The sequence below is a fragment of the Geotrypetes seraphini genome, chromosome 1 (assembly GCF_902459505.1).
Source record: "Geotrypetes seraphini chromosome 1, aGeoSer1.1, whole genome shotgun sequence".
Taxonomy (NCBI): Eukaryota; Metazoa; Chordata; class Amphibia; order Gymnophiona; family Dermophiidae; genus Geotrypetes; species Geotrypetes seraphini.
This window is the reverse complement of record NC_047084.1, coordinates 462403072-462418240: the sequence shown is the minus strand read 5'-3', so window position 1 is coordinate 462418240 and position 15169 is coordinate 462403072. Positions and strand designations below refer to the sequence as shown.

Here is a 15169-nt window from a genome sequence, read left to right as displayed (position 1 = left end):
AGTGTAGTACATTTGATTGAATACAGCAAAATATTAGAGATTACACCATTTTATACAATTAGTTTATAGAACCATAATTTTACCCATCTACCAAGTATTAATAATACAAGACAACTTTATTTATTACATTGACATGAAGAATTAATATCAATTTCTCAATCCCAACTCTATCCTCCCCCTTCCAAAAAATAAAATAATCGGAGGGGCTGTTTTCCAAAGCCATTTGGTTTTGTTTGCTTTAACTGTAACAGCAGCAAGCTGTTTGCTCACTCCAAGAAGCTCATACAAGTTTCAAATTTAATTAAAATTTTATTGATCGCCTATCTTAATTCTAGACGATTTATACAAAATATATTAAAATAAAGGGGGGAATGCATGCTTTAAAATACTCAACAACAAAAAAATAAATTGCAAGGACAAAACAGACCAGCGAGAGACAAAAGGGAAAAGAGTGAACTACAATAAAGTCAAGAAAACAACATGAAAAAGGACAGAACAGGAGGGAGAGGAATTTGGTTCAGGGCTGCCTGTACAGGAAACAAAAACTTACATCAGTGCTCAAAGGCATCTCTATATAGGAAATATTTTAGAGCTCCTTTAAATTTATCTAAGTTGGATTTCCCCCCCCCCTAATATAAGGGGGTAAAGAGTTCCAGATGAGGGGAGCAGTAACTGAAAAATAAGTTGTACGGCGAGTGCAGAATGTCTTAAAGAGTGGGGAGGAAGAGTAAATTTTGGGAGGAAGATCAGAGAGCTCTTGAGGGAGCGTGAGGAATGAGTAATTTGTCATTAAAAGCTGGTTCTCTGGATTTATGTGTTTTGAACGTGAGTAAACCAATTTTGAAAGTAATTCTATGAGGGATGGGAAGCCAGTGGGACTTTTTAAGTAAAGGGGGTAACATAGTCATTTTTTTTTTTGAGTTGGTGGTGATTTTGATGGAAGTGTTTTGGATTAGCTGAAGTCTTCTAATTTCTTTATGTAGTATTCCTTTGTAAAGATAATTACAATAATAAATTTTAGAGATTACAAGTGAGTGAATTAAGATGTTTAGAGAAGAGGGCTCCAGGAAGTTAGAGAATGACACGGTGACAAAATTCATCACCGTTCCCGTCCCCGCGGATAACCGCGGGAAATAATCCCATGTCATTTTCTAGTGTGTTTCAACCTCAGTTCTTCTACACCAGCATTCTTCAAAGCAAAGCTTGTGGGTCAGTGGTTGTGGCCATTCATACTCTGATTCCTCCCTCCCTCTTTAAAGAATGACATGAAGATGGTTTCCCGCGGTTATCCGCAGGGACGGGAACGGTGATGAATTTTGTCACCGTGTCATTCTCTACTAGGGATCTAATTATTCGCAGTTTATAGATGCAGTTTCTGACTACTGCACATATCTGTTGGTGGAAGTTTAACTTATCAATGATTACACCCAAGATTTTGGTTGAACAGACCTCATTAATCGGAAAGTTAATGTCACTGTGATGACGACATGTGCTTGCGTGACATCATCACATCGACATCCATGAATGTGCAGAGGCCCTCCAAACAAGCCCTGAAATGCCAGTAGGGTGTGCCAGCAGGGAAGTCTAACAAATATCGACTGAGTTACCCCAACCATAGACCTCCCAAGCCCCCTTTACTAATTATAATGCAATTTTTTCCATTCATTTTTCATATGCATACAATATACACAGCAGATATAAATTCTCAAAACTGACGCATTTCTATCACTCTATTGAAAATAAAATAATTTCCCCTACCTTTGTTATGCGGCGACTTTATTTTTCTGTGCTTTTAACTATGTTTATCCCAGGACAAGCAGGCAGGCTATTCTCACATATGGGTGACGTCATCAGCGGAGCCTGGATGCGGAAACTTGCAAGCAGACTTGCTTGAAGAAACTCAAAGTTTTGAGTTGACCTCACCGCGCATGCGCGAGTGCCTTCCCGCCCAGCGTAGGGTGCGTCTCTTCAGTTCTCAGTTTTCCATGGAGCCGAAAAGTCCGTCTTTGACTCTGCGTTTAACTTCGTTCCTTCGTATCTTCTCTGAACCACGGTTTGTATCCCTCACGAATCGCTGTTCTTCCTTTATTTCTTTTATTTCTAGTTTAAAAAAAAACCCAACAATTCAATCTTCCGTCCGACTGCCAGGGCAGGCCGCTCGGCCGCAGTCCAAGGGCTTCGATTTTGCAGCGGTCGTTTTTCCTTCTATGTCCCGGCTTGTAACGGGCTTCAAGAAGTGTAGCCAGTGCCAGTGTGCGATTTCCCTTACGGACCCACACAGTTGGTGCGTCAAGTGCCTTGGGCCGGAACATCAACCGAAGTTGTGCAAGCGCTGTGCTACTCTTCAACCCTGAGCCCCTAAATGTCATCGTCTTTTGGTGGAGAAGCTTTTCGGGATGGATTCTTCCTCCAATCCCTCGACATTGAAGACAACCTCAGCCTCACTTTCGACCGAGACTCCGCCTGCTTCTACTGCTTCCACCTCGAGCCTCATCAGACCTCGTTTGCAGCGGCTCTCTCTTCGACGACATCTGCTGTATCTTCCCCTGTTGCCTCGGGTCAGATAGCTCAGCAGAAAGTTCCAGCGGTGGTGCTCAAAGTGCCTAAGACTTCCAAGTCGAAGCACATTTACACTGCCTCAGTGGAACTTCCAGCCAAGCAGGTGGTGCGGTTTCAGACGCGGATCCATCCTTGCCAGCTTCTTTCCAGACCATGTTGGAGAAGCAATTCATTCAGTTCCTTACTAATATGGGACCGAAGCTTCTTCCTCTCATCCAGCCTGGGCATTCTGCAGACTCCCGCGAGGTTGAGTCGCTTCCTTTGTCTCAGTCTGAGCTTGCACACTCTTTGCAGGGAGCAGAGTCTCTGCGAGTGTCTGGTCTGGCATCTAAGCATGTGAAGCAAGGAGCAGAATTTTTGCAAGTAACTCGGCAGGAATCCTCACACTATACAAGGAGCAGAGTCTTTGGGAGTGCATCGAGGTTCCTCCATCAAGCTTCTGGAGCTTTGATCTACAGCCTCCAGTCCTATCCATTCTTTGGTAGCATCGGCTGCTTCTGTTTCCGAGGTGAAGTCTCCTCGATCTTCGAGATCTGCTTCCAAGCACCGATCTTATCGATGATTGAGGCCTTCGAGGCTTACTTCCAGGCATAGTTCTTCTTCTAAAGACGTCCCTCTTCCACTAAGCTTCGATCTACTCCTACTTCAACTAGACCGCCGACTCCTCGATCGAGGTCTCCACTTCCACACCTCAAGAATGCAGCGGTTTCGATTGCTTCGTCCAAGTCTCCATATTCTTTTGATGCCTTTTTTCCTGCCGAAGCTTCATCTTCGACCCAGGCTGCTTTGACGTCCTCGAGTCCTGCTCGAGGCAAAGCATTGGCAGATCAGCTATGTTTTTCATCTTTTCTTCGTCAGATGGCTGTTGACTTGGATCTTCAATTAGATGCTGGTTCCAAATACTCTAAGGAGTACCTCGAAGTTATGCATCTACCTCAACCTCCGGCAGAATCACTTAAGCTTCCTCTTCACAAGCTTTTGTCTCAGACTTTTGCCAGATGCCTGGAGACTCCTTATACCATTTCAGCTGTTCCAGGCAAATTGGACTCTAGGTATAAAACTGTACATCGCAAAGGGTTTGACAACTCACAGTTATCTCATCAATCCCTGCTTGTGGAGTCCTCCTTAAAGAGGTCCAATCCTTCCAAGGTTTACGCCACTGTTCCTCCTGGAAGGGAAGGGAAAACTATGGACAAATTCGGACGTTGCATCTATCAAAATTCTATGATGTCCTCTAGAGTCCTCAATTATAACTTTCATTTTCACTTATTTTGAATTCCTCATAACTCTACCTAAATTTCTGAGTTATTTGGATACTCAAAAACACTTTGAATTTCAAGAAGTCATTGCTTCTTTATCACAACTCAGACTACATCTACTTCAGTCGTCTTAGGATGCCTTCAAGTTGTCTGCCCGGGCAGCTGCTTACTCTATAGCTATGCGTCACCTTGCCTGGCTTCGTACCATTGACATGGACCCTAATCTTCAGGACTGCTTGGCCAATATTCCTTGTGCAGTCAATGACCTCTTTGATGAATCTACCAAGAAATTGTCTGAACATGAAAAATCCTTTGCTTCTATTGTCAGACCTAAGCCAAAGCCAGCTCCTGCCAAAACTACACATCCTTCTCCTATATATCAGAGGCGTTTTGCTCCAAGGGCAGCTCCTTACAATCGCCCTCCTTCTAAGAAACAGCAGCCTCAGAAGCAACAAAAATCTCAGCCTTCTGCTGCACCTAAGGCTTTACAGCCTTTTTGATGCTCTCAAACAGAGCATAACCTCCATTGTTCTGTCTCTGACTTCTCTTCCCCCTATAGGAGGTCGTCTCCATCATTTTTACCACCGATGGATGACAGTTACATCCGACCTCTCGGTACTGACCATACTGACCATCATCAGAGAAGGATACTCTCTTCATTTCACTCAGGTTCCATCAGAGCTTCCTCCAAGAGAGTATCCTTCCAATCCTTCCCAGACCGCCCTTCTTCTTCAGGAAGCTCAAGCTCTGCTTTGTCTCCATGCCATCGAAACAGTTCCTCTGGAACAGGGTTTTTTACTCCCGTTACTTCCTTGTTCCGAAGAAGACGGGCGATCTGCGGCCCATTCTGGATCTCAGGACTCTCAACAAATTTTTGGTCAAAGAAAAATTTCGAATGTTGTCTCTGGCATCCCTTTATCCCCTTCTCGAGCAGAACAACCGGTTATGCTCTCTGGATCTCAAGGAGGCCTACTCATTCCCATTCATCCGGCCTCCCGTCAATATCTCAGATTTCGGGTGGGGAATCTGCATTATCAATACAGAGTGCTGCCCTTCGGCCTGGCTTCATCTCCCAGAGTGTTCACCAAGTGCCTGGTAGTGGTACCAGCAGCTCTAAGGAGCCATGGTCTTTAGGTATTTCCCTACCTCGACGACTGGCTCATCAAAGATTCAACATCTCAGGGGGTTATTGTAGCGACCCAACGGACTACCTGTTTCCTACAAAGTTTGGGATTCAAAATCAACTTTCCCAAATCCCAACTTCAGCCCTCACAGAATCTACAATTCATCGGAGCTGTTCTGGATACTGTCCAACTCAGAGCATTCCTTCCACAACAACGTCTGGAAGCTCTTCTTCAACTCTGTCATACAGTGTCTTCCCGCTCTTCTATCTCAGCGAGACACATGATGGTACTCCTGGGTCACATGGCCTCCACAGTACACGTGACTCCTTTTGCCAGACTTCACCTCAGAATTCCTCAGTGGACCCTGGCATCTCAATGGACGCAGGTTTGTGACCCACTTTCTCAACACATAAGTCCTTCATTGAAGCAGTCTCTCCATTGGTGGATGCTCTCTTCCAATCTCTCCAGAGGCTTGCTTATTTAAACGCCCCCGCATCAGAAGGTCCTCACGACAGATTCTTCGACCTACGCTTGGGGTGCTCATCTCGATGGTCTCCGTACACAAGGCCACTGGACCAGTACGGATCGTCAGTGTCATATCAATCTGTTGGAACTCAGAGTGATCCTCAAGGCTCTCAATGCTTTTCAACATCTTCTTCACGACCAAGTAGTCCTCATTCGGATGGACAACCAAGTCGCTATGTATTATGTCAACAAACAGGGAGGGACGGGATCTGCCTCCCTTTATCAAAAAGCTCTGAAGGTTTGTGACTGGGCAATTCACCACAACACCTTCCTCAAAGCTGTCTATATCCAAAGGGAGAAGAATTGCTTGGTGGACAACTTGAGTAGTCTTCTGCAACCTCATGAATGGACACTCCATTCCTCGCCTCTTCATCACATTTTTTCACAGTGGGGAATGCCTCAGATAGACCTCTTTGCAGCTCCCCACAACTACAGACTGCCTCAGTTCTGCTCCAGGATATACTCTCCTCATTGCCACGAGGCAGATGCTTTTCTTCTGGAATGGCCGAATCTCTTCCTATATGCATTCCCTCCATTCCCTCTCATTCTCACTCATTCTCAAGACTCTTGTCAAGTTAAAGAACGACTATGCCACCATTATTCCGATTGCTCCTCGGTGGCCGAGACAACCTTGGTACTCCCTTCTACTTCAACTCAGCAGCAGGGAGCCATACCGTCAACCAGTTTTTCCATCTCTGCTTACACAGAGTCAGGGATCTCTGCTTTATCCCAACCTGCAGTCTCTACACCTGACAACTTGGTACCTTTCAACATGCCTCCTCTTCAGTTTTCTCAATCTGTAAGAGACGTCGTAGAGGCTTCTAGGAAACCTACCACTAGACAATGCTATCACCAAAAATGGATTAGATTTTCTATGTGGTGTTTTTCTCATGATAAGGAGCCTGAACATTCCTCCATATCTTCTGTTTTGGATTATCTTTTGCACTTATCCACTTCTGGCCTCAAGTCTACATCGATCCGAGTCCATCTCAGTGCAATTGCGGCTTTCCATCAGCCTATTGAAGGGAAACCCCTCTCTGCTCATCTGGTGGTTTCCAGATTCATGAAAGGATTTTTCAATGTGAAGCCTTCTCTCAAAGTGCCTCCTGTGGTTTGGGACCTCAATGTTGTCCTTGCTCAACTGATGAAGCCTCCATTTGAACCAATTGACAAGGCTCATCTGAAGTATCTCACTTGGAAAGTGGTGTTTCTCATTGCCCTCACTTCTGCTCGAAGAGTCAGTGAGCTGCAAGCTTTAGTTGCTGATCCATCTTTCATGGTGTTTCATCATGACAAAGTGGTCCTTCACACTCATCCTAAATTCCTCTCTAAAGTGGTATCAGAATTTCATCTCAACCAATACATTGTTCTTCCAGTGTTCTTTCCAAAGCCTCATTCTCATCCTGGAGAAATAGCTCTTCATACTCTGGACTGTAAACGTGCTTTGGCCTTCTATTTGGAACACACCAAACCACACAGAACTGCTCCTCAACTTTTTATATCCTGTGATCCAAATAAGTTGGGACATCCTATCTAAGCGTACCATCTCCAATTGGATGGCTGCTTGTATCTCATTCTGCTATGCCCAGGCTGGATTACCCCTACACAGTAGAGTCACAACCCATAAAGTCAGAGCAATGGCAGCTTCAGTAGCTTTCCTCAGATCTACACCTATTGAGGAAATTTGCAAGGCTGCTACTTGGTCCTTGGTTCATACTTTCACTTCTCACTATTGTCTGGATACTTTCTCCAGACGGGATGGATAGTTTGGCCAAACAGTATTACAAAATTTATTCTCCTAAATTGCCAACATTCCCACCATCCCATTTTGGTTAGCTTGGAGGTCACCCATATGCGAGAATACCTGCCTGCTTGTCCTGGGATAAATGTAATGTAATTTATTTCTTATATACCGCTACATCCGTTAGGATAAGTGATATATATATATATATATATATAAGTGGATAAGAAGGCACTGGAAAGCACAGTTACTTACTGTAACAGGTGTTATCCAGGGACAGCAGGCAGCTATTCTCACAACCCACCCACCTCCCCTAGTTGGCTTCTCTGCTAGCTATCTGAACTGAGGAGACGTGCCCTACGCTGGGCGGGAAGGCACTCGCGCATGCGCGGTGTGGTCGACTCAAAATTTTGAGTTTCTTCAAGCAAGTCTGCTTGCGAGCTTCCGCTCCGGGCTCCGCTGATGACGTCACCCATATGTGAGAATAGCTGCCTGCTGTCCCTGGATAACACCTGTTACGGTAAGTAACTGTGCTTTCCAGTGCCTTCTTATCCACTTTCTGCCTTGCATCCATCTTTGGCATTAACTTAACATTCCATTTTTCTGCTTTCTTCTCAAAATCTACTTTTCCTTGTCTTGTCTTACCTTCCCTTCCTCTCTCCCCTTCCCTCACCGTTTCCATGGTTTGACATGTCTCTCCTTTCCTCCCAGTGGTTTGACATGTCTCTCTTCTTCTTCTACTACTACTACTACTACTACTACTACTACTACTACTACTACTACTACTACTGGTCTGGTATCTCTTCCCTTCAGTCATCTCTCCTCCCCCCACCCCCAGTGTAAGATTTTTCTCTCCCTTCCTCCTTTCTGGCCCCTGCAGTCCATCTCCTTTCTCTTTCTCCTTTCTGCCCCTGCTCCCAGTCCAACATTTCTCCCTCCTTTCCACCAGTCTAACATTTCTTTCTCTCTTCCTCCTGCATGCTTCTTCTCCTCCGGTCCTCCTTCCCTCCCCTAATCAACATCTCTTTCTCTTTCCCTTCATGAGTCCAACTTTTCACTCTGTCCTCTCCTCCTTCCCCCTGACATTTTTCCTTCCCTCCTTTCTGTCCTCCCCATCCATCTTGCCATTTCCACGAGTCCAACCCTTTCTGCCTCCTGCACACTTTTTCTCTCTCCTTGCCTCTTCCCTCGAGTGACATCCTTCCTTCCCACTCCCCAACCTATGTTCTTTCCCCATGCATCATTTCTCCCTCTCCTGCACCCCATATCCATTTCTCCCGTTCTCATCACTCTCGCTCCTGTAACAATTTTCCTTCCTTAACTCTCCCCAACCCCACTCACAGCTAATATGCTTTCTCCCCATCCACCATCTCACCCTCCCCTCCAGTGTGTAGCAGCTTTCCTTTCCCTCCTACCAGGTCCAGCAGCACCTCTTCTCTCCCCATGTCCAGCAATACTCCTTCTCCCTTCCCTTTCCCTCCTCCCTTGTCCAGCAGTACTTCTCCTGTCTCAAGTGGCAGCTTACTGTGTGCTTTTAACTGGGTCACACAGCTGCCGCTAAGATTAATTTAGATGCGGTTTCATCCCTGATCTTGGGGCTTTTGCTAGGTTGGCCTGTTGCATCATCGAAACGGGCCGGCCTAGCAAAGGCCCCGAGGCTCGGGGATGAAACTTCGTCTAAATTAATCCTAGCGGCAGCTGTGTGACCAAGTTAAAAGCACACTGAGATGCTGCTGCTGCTTGGGGGGAGAGGGGATGTGTGTGCAGAGAGAAACGTGATGGCGGGCAGGGGGGTACAGAGAGAAATGTGATGGTGGGCGGGTGGGTGCAGGAGGTGCCTACAGGAGGTGCCTCTTGCAGCGAGAGGCAAGTCAGCTGGCCGGTGCTTCTCTTGGCACACTTGGAATCTCAGGAGGCACACAGTTTGCGATACACTGATCTAATAGTTAAGCTGGCTCTGGCTGCTGTGGGCAGGTATGGGGCCCTTTTTTCAGAGCTGTGCATAGTGGTCTTGGTATTGGAAGAGCAGGACAGGATTAAGGTGCAACGGGCTTTAGAAATTCACACCTAAAAAAAAGATCTAACTGTTAAATTGTAATTGGTTTTGTAAGTTAATCTGAGGTAACCAGTACTGTATCCACTTCCTGCTTTTCGGGAAACAGCTGTTTTCCCCAACAACAGGTCTAGCAAAGAATAATTTTTTTTAAAAAAATGAGCTTTCCTGTCAGGAAAAGAGCGAACAGTTTTCCCCTTGGACAACCAGGCAGGATGTAGTGTCTAAAAATAAAATTGAACTGGGCTGTTATCTTCAAAAACCTTGGTCTTGAAAAAGATTTCATTGTGCCTTGAGATGTTAGGGATCCCCCTACACTGAGGGTATACAAAGGTGCTTCAGGCTGGATATACATTTGCTTTGAATTCATTCCTATCTCTGTTTTGCAGGAGCCAATCAACAAAAGGATTAAACCTGTTTCAAAGGTGGCAGTGGCAGCCAGCTCTGTACCTCCCTCCAAGGTGACGCCTCTGAAACGGCTTAGCCAGACCATCCAGGTACTAGGTTTGAATTATGTATATACGTACTTGCATATGTATAGTGTAGCCCAGAAATGCTAGAAAATTCTTGTCAGCCACAGTAGGAGGTAGTCTTTTCTGCTTGTCCTAATTTTTTTCTGTATTTTCACAGATTTGTGTTTTCATGCTGCAGAGGTTCCCTGTAGGGACAGCTCTTGCTAAGGGAGATTGCAGACTTTACTTGCAAAGTCTGTTTCCAGGGGGTTGGCTGCTTTGCAGTGTACCCACATGCACAGCCTACATTCACTGATCATGGCTCGGGGACCGTTCCCTTGGGAGCATGGCTTATCCCAGGTTTGTCCGCTAGTATATTTGAGTGCAGGCTGCATGACTCTTTGGCTCCATGGTGGTATGTCCAGGATTGGGGCTGACTGCATTCCTCCACCCATTTATGTGCATGGCATTTCTGGATGAGGTAGAGGTCTCCAACCAAGGCGTTGGGCCCGAGAGGCAGTCGGAAGACCGGTAGTCAAGGTTCCAAGGCTTTTTGAGGCAGATGATTCCCTGTAAGCTGTTTAAGATTCCATCTTGCAGCTGGTAGCGCACCGCATGGCACAGTAACAGGCTGATGGCCTGTGAGATCGATTTAGGTGGTGATCTACAGAATTGGGTTTTAAGAGGTTTGGGAGTTAGCCCTAGGCCCCCCACCCCAGAAATTCTAAATTACTGTTTTTTATTAATCGATTTTGATTTTCCTGGGCTGTTTTAGTAACAAAATCGTTCCCGTGGTGACAAACTTGGATTTTCCCGATTTGAAATAAAATAATAAAATCTTTTATCCTGAAATAAAATCTGCCTCAAAATTAATTTTTGCAAGATAATGTGTCAGAAGATGGTCTCCTCGGGGCAGGATACCTAGGATTCATGCCCTGTTTCCAGAGGATGGCTGTCTGGTGAGCATCTGTATGCTGCATAGCATGAGGGGGAAGAGTGGCGATGGCTTAGTCCCCCCCTTGCTCCTTTTGGGGGGAGGGGTGATTCTAATGCTTAGTCCGTCTGAGGACTATCCAAAAATTGGGCCGGGGGCTCCTGTGAAACACACCTGCAATTCCATGCCAAAAGCCTACAAATCTCCAAAGAGCTCCAAGAAGGGTTTAGAGGAGGCGACTGCCCTTCAAGGTCCAGGTTTTCCCCCGGAATTTGACTATGCTGTTTCTGGCTTTAGTCAATACTAATTTGCTTAACCTGCCTATCATGGTGTTTATGTTGGGGTGGGGGTAGGGGACCTTCTTCCAGGGCCATGCACGGTTGGGGGACAGTCCGCCCACAGGTGATTCAGATGATGTCCTCATACCTTTGCTTTCTCAAGAGAGGCTCTTCCACAGTGGTGAATTTGACGGCAGTCACAGATCTCAAGGACCCAGATCTGGGTGACTTTCCAGATCTTGAGGAGGTTCCCACTGTGTGGAGACAATTCCTATCAACGCAGGTGGTTTGAATAATCTCAGAATCCCTTCAGGAATTGGGAGGCTAGTCGGTCCTTGACAGCGCAGTGCTCTTTTGAGTAGCAAGAAGCCACAGTCTTCCTCTTTTCCTGAACATCCAAACATTGCAAAGATGCGCATGGATCACTAGGAGGTATCGGGAGATCCTCTGAGAGTGGCCATATCCACACTATCCGATGGCAGAGACCTTTATTCAGCATTTTTGGTTCTCCAAAGATGAACTCTTTGGTGGTGCAGGTCACAAAGTGTACTTCTCTCCCTAGTAAAGGCGGAATGGTATTGAGGAACACACAAGACTACAGGATTGATTTTGTGCAGAAACATTTTTTTAGATTCCATAGCCTCAAGTTTGAGAGCAGCCACAATGGCATCCTTTGTTGCTAGAACCTGTTACCCCCAAGCTGCATCGTGATCCTGACACCATTGTCTAGCGTTGACTATGTGACCGATGCCCCGTATGACTTAATCAGAGTGGTGAGCAAGTTGTCGGCTTACTTTCTCTCTGCATGCTGGATGTTGTGGATCAATCAGTGGTCTGGTGATTCTTTGTATGAAACGACCCTCAGTAAACTGCCCTTTAAAGAGCAATTATTGTTTGATAGAGATCTGAATGATCTAATGGTTAGTGTGCAGGACCGCAAGCCTCAGTCCTTGCTGTACAGCAGACCTCGGGGGACTGGAGCATTCTAGTTTTTGTCCTGCAGGTGATATAATCAGTTCTTCAATGGCCCCTCGGGTCAAATCTCGTATCAAAGTACCAAATAGGTTTGTGGAGCTAGGCAACTGCAGACTTCAGGAGCCTGCTTTACTTCCACCTCAAAGAAGCAGTTATGATGCCAGGCCCTTGACCATCCCTCCACAAAATTGGAGGAGAGGCTCTAGGCATTCCTGGAGGAGTGGCAGACATCGCCACAGATTGCAGGACATTCTACACTACAAGAAGGGTACAAGCTTGAGTTTTATCGGCCTCTTCCAGAATTTTTTGTAAACTCTCCAGCAGGGAGACCACACAAAGTGAACAAAGTCTGAGCCACTGTCCATAGATTGTTGGATATAGCAGTCATAGAGCTGGTTCCAGAGTCCAACTCTGGGCTCTGGCAGATACTCTATATACTTCAAGCCAAAGAAAGGCTCTGGAGATCAGTTCTGGATCTCAAAGCGATCAATTCGGTCCTCAAGATTCCTTGATTCAATCTAGTAACAATGTGGTTGGTAATCACCTAGGTAGCGCCAGGGGAATTTCTGGTCTCTATGGATTTGTCTGAGGCCTCCTTTCGTATTGCTGTTTTTTTCCAGAGCACAGAAGATAGTTGAAATTCCACGTATTGCAACAGCACTTCCAGTTTGCTGCCTTGCCTTTCTGGCTGGCGAGAGCACCTCAGACTTTCCCAAGGTGATGGTGATTGTGGCAGCCCACCTATAGAAACTCGGGATCCGAGTCCATCCATATCTGGACGATTTGCTCATCAGGGCTCAGTCAGAGTCCGAAGGACGCCAAGCAGTGCAACAGAGCATTCAGCTGCTGCAGAGACTAGGCTGGGAGGTCAACTTTTGGAAGAGTTAGCTCATTTCGACGTGAGACCTTGAATACTTGGAGGTCTGTTTTGTTATGGGAATTAACAAGGTGTTTCTTCCTGAGTTGTGCCAGGAGAAGCTTTGCCAGTTGCTAGTGCTTTTCTGGACATTCAAGCCCCAATAGCCTGGCAATACCTGCAGGTTCTGGAGTAGATGGTCACAGGGGCCGCACAGCTATAGATTTAGTTCCCTTGGCTTGGGTTCACTTGCACCCAATACAGGACTTGCTTATCTCCTGTTGGAGTCTGCAGAGATATCCGCTGCATGTGCAGCTCCTCGGGACCATGGAGGCTCCGCGCAGTCTAGCCTGGTGGTTGAATTCTCTATCCAGAGGAGTTTCTCTCTGGATCTCTATACCTGGATGATTTTGATGACAGATGTCCATTCTTATGGCTGGGGGGATGCTTTGTGCGGTCTGAGGACGTTGGTCCCCTTCTGAATAAAAGTGGTTGCTCAAATGCCTGGGACTTCAAGCGATCTCGCAGGCTCTTACATTTCGAGAATACACTCCAGAACAAGGCTTTTAGTCTTCTTGGACAATGCCACAGCAGTAGCCTATGTCAGTCGTCATGGGGGCACCAGAAGCATGGCCATGTGGTAGGAAGCTCAAATGTCCTTTTGCTGGGCAGAAAAGCATTTTCTGGTGTTTTCAGCGGCACAAGTAGCAGGAGTATACAACGGTCAAGTAGATTCTCTCATTTTCCAGGGGCATGGTCTGACGTCCTAGAGAGCCTTTCAATGTATAGTAGAGAGATGGAGATGGCCTGACATTTGGTCTGATGGTGTCGGTGTCCAACAGGCAGGCAACTCGTTTATTCCACAACTGTCACAAACCAGGAAGAGAAGGATTGGATGCCTTGGCTACGGGAGAGCCTTCTCCGTCTTTCCTCCGTGGCCCATAATAGGCCATCATCTTAGAAGAATCGAGACACACTGGGGTCAGGTAATTCTTGAGATGCCCCTGGCATGCCTTCTTGGTTCGTCTGCAGCTGGATCAGGGTCTCCAACTTCCCTGTCATTCATGCCTTGCAGGATCCGGACCACTTTTGAGTCTTGAGCATGCAGATTTCGTGTGCAGAAGCTACTCGGCAGGAGTGATAGCTACCTTCTTGCACAGCAAGAAGTCAACGGTTGCAGCTTTGCTAAGGTTTGGCAGTGTTTTCAACTTTGGTGCACTCGGAAGACTAAAGACCAAGTTCGACGTCAATCCTGATTGTACTTGCCTGTCCTCAAGTAGGCTTGGAAAAGGGCCTTGCATTCAGCTCCCTGTGAGTTCAGACAGCTAGACTTTTGTGCTTTGGTCCTAAGCCCTTGGGGGCTCTATGGCTACTCTTCCATTGTGGTCAGGTTTTTAAAGGGCATGTTCTCAGGTCGCTTGCAAGTTCGCCCTATGAACCGTTGGACCAGGCTTCTTTGATGGACCTCACTGTCCAGACGGTATTCTTGGTGGCCTTTACGTTGGCCCGCAGTGTTTCCAAACTTCAGGCTTTGTCCTACAGAAATCCTTTTCTTCGAATTATGGACTCAAGCATGATCCTGTGTACTGTCCCCTCCTTTCTTCTGAAGGTGGTCTTTAGTTTCCACAACAACTAGGATGTGCGGTTGCCAGCCTTTACACCCTTGGGTTCGAGCAAACATGACACGGTGTTGGAATCATTGGATGTGCGCAGGCTTTTGTTGAGGTACTTAGAGGTTACAAATGAGTTTCATTTGTCCGGTCATCTGTTTGCGCTGGTAGGTGCAGCCCATAAGGGCAGACCGACTTCGAAAGCCACAATTTCCAGATGGATCTGCATGGATATTTCATTTGCAGATATTGAAGCCAGACATCGGCTTCCTCTTTCGATAAAGGCTCACTCCACATGATGTGTTGCTTCTTCATGGATAGAATCTTCGGCGGTTTCCCCATTTTAGAGCTGACACTTGGTCTTCCTTGCAAATCTTTTACAGTTGAGTGGGATTCTGCCTTCGCATCTTCAGTTCTGGTAGCAGACTCATCAGTCCCACCCTGAATTTGAGGGACCAGGGTCACATCCCACTTGTCCAGGAATAGAGTGGGATTATACAAGAAGGAAAGATTAGGTTCTTTGCTAATCTTCTTTCTTGTAAATCCACACTCTATTCCTGGAACCCGCCCTGCGAGTTGGTGATTCACCAGTTCGCGACCATAGAATTACAGGGTTCTAAGTGACAATTTTCAGTATTTTTAACTCCGATGACTTCTGGGTTCTATCTGACATGTAGATGTTACAACACTCACGAGGATTTATTGCAACTTAACCATTCCTTCATTTCATAAGAAATTACATGGTTCTATGTACAGAAATTAGTCTATGCATGGGATTACAAGGTTCTAACTGCGAACCAACA

At 46.2% G+C, this 15169-nt stretch overlaps 1 protein-coding gene across 3 annotated transcripts in view; it reads left to right on the top strand.

Annotated features, from left to right (window-relative positions):
- The window catches only part of LOC117349569 (rho guanine nucleotide exchange factor 3-like), a 77326-nt gene that overhangs the window by 31584 nt on the left and 30573 nt on the right, over window positions 1-15169 (top strand). For all 3 annotated transcript variants that reach the window (XM_033923152.1, XM_033923161.1, XM_033923169.1), the window contains one exon: window positions 9651-9758. In XM_033923152.1, the coding sequence (XP_033779043.1) occupies window positions 9651-9758 (108 nt within the window). The remainder of the gene's footprint in view (window positions 1-9650; window positions 9759-15169) is intronic.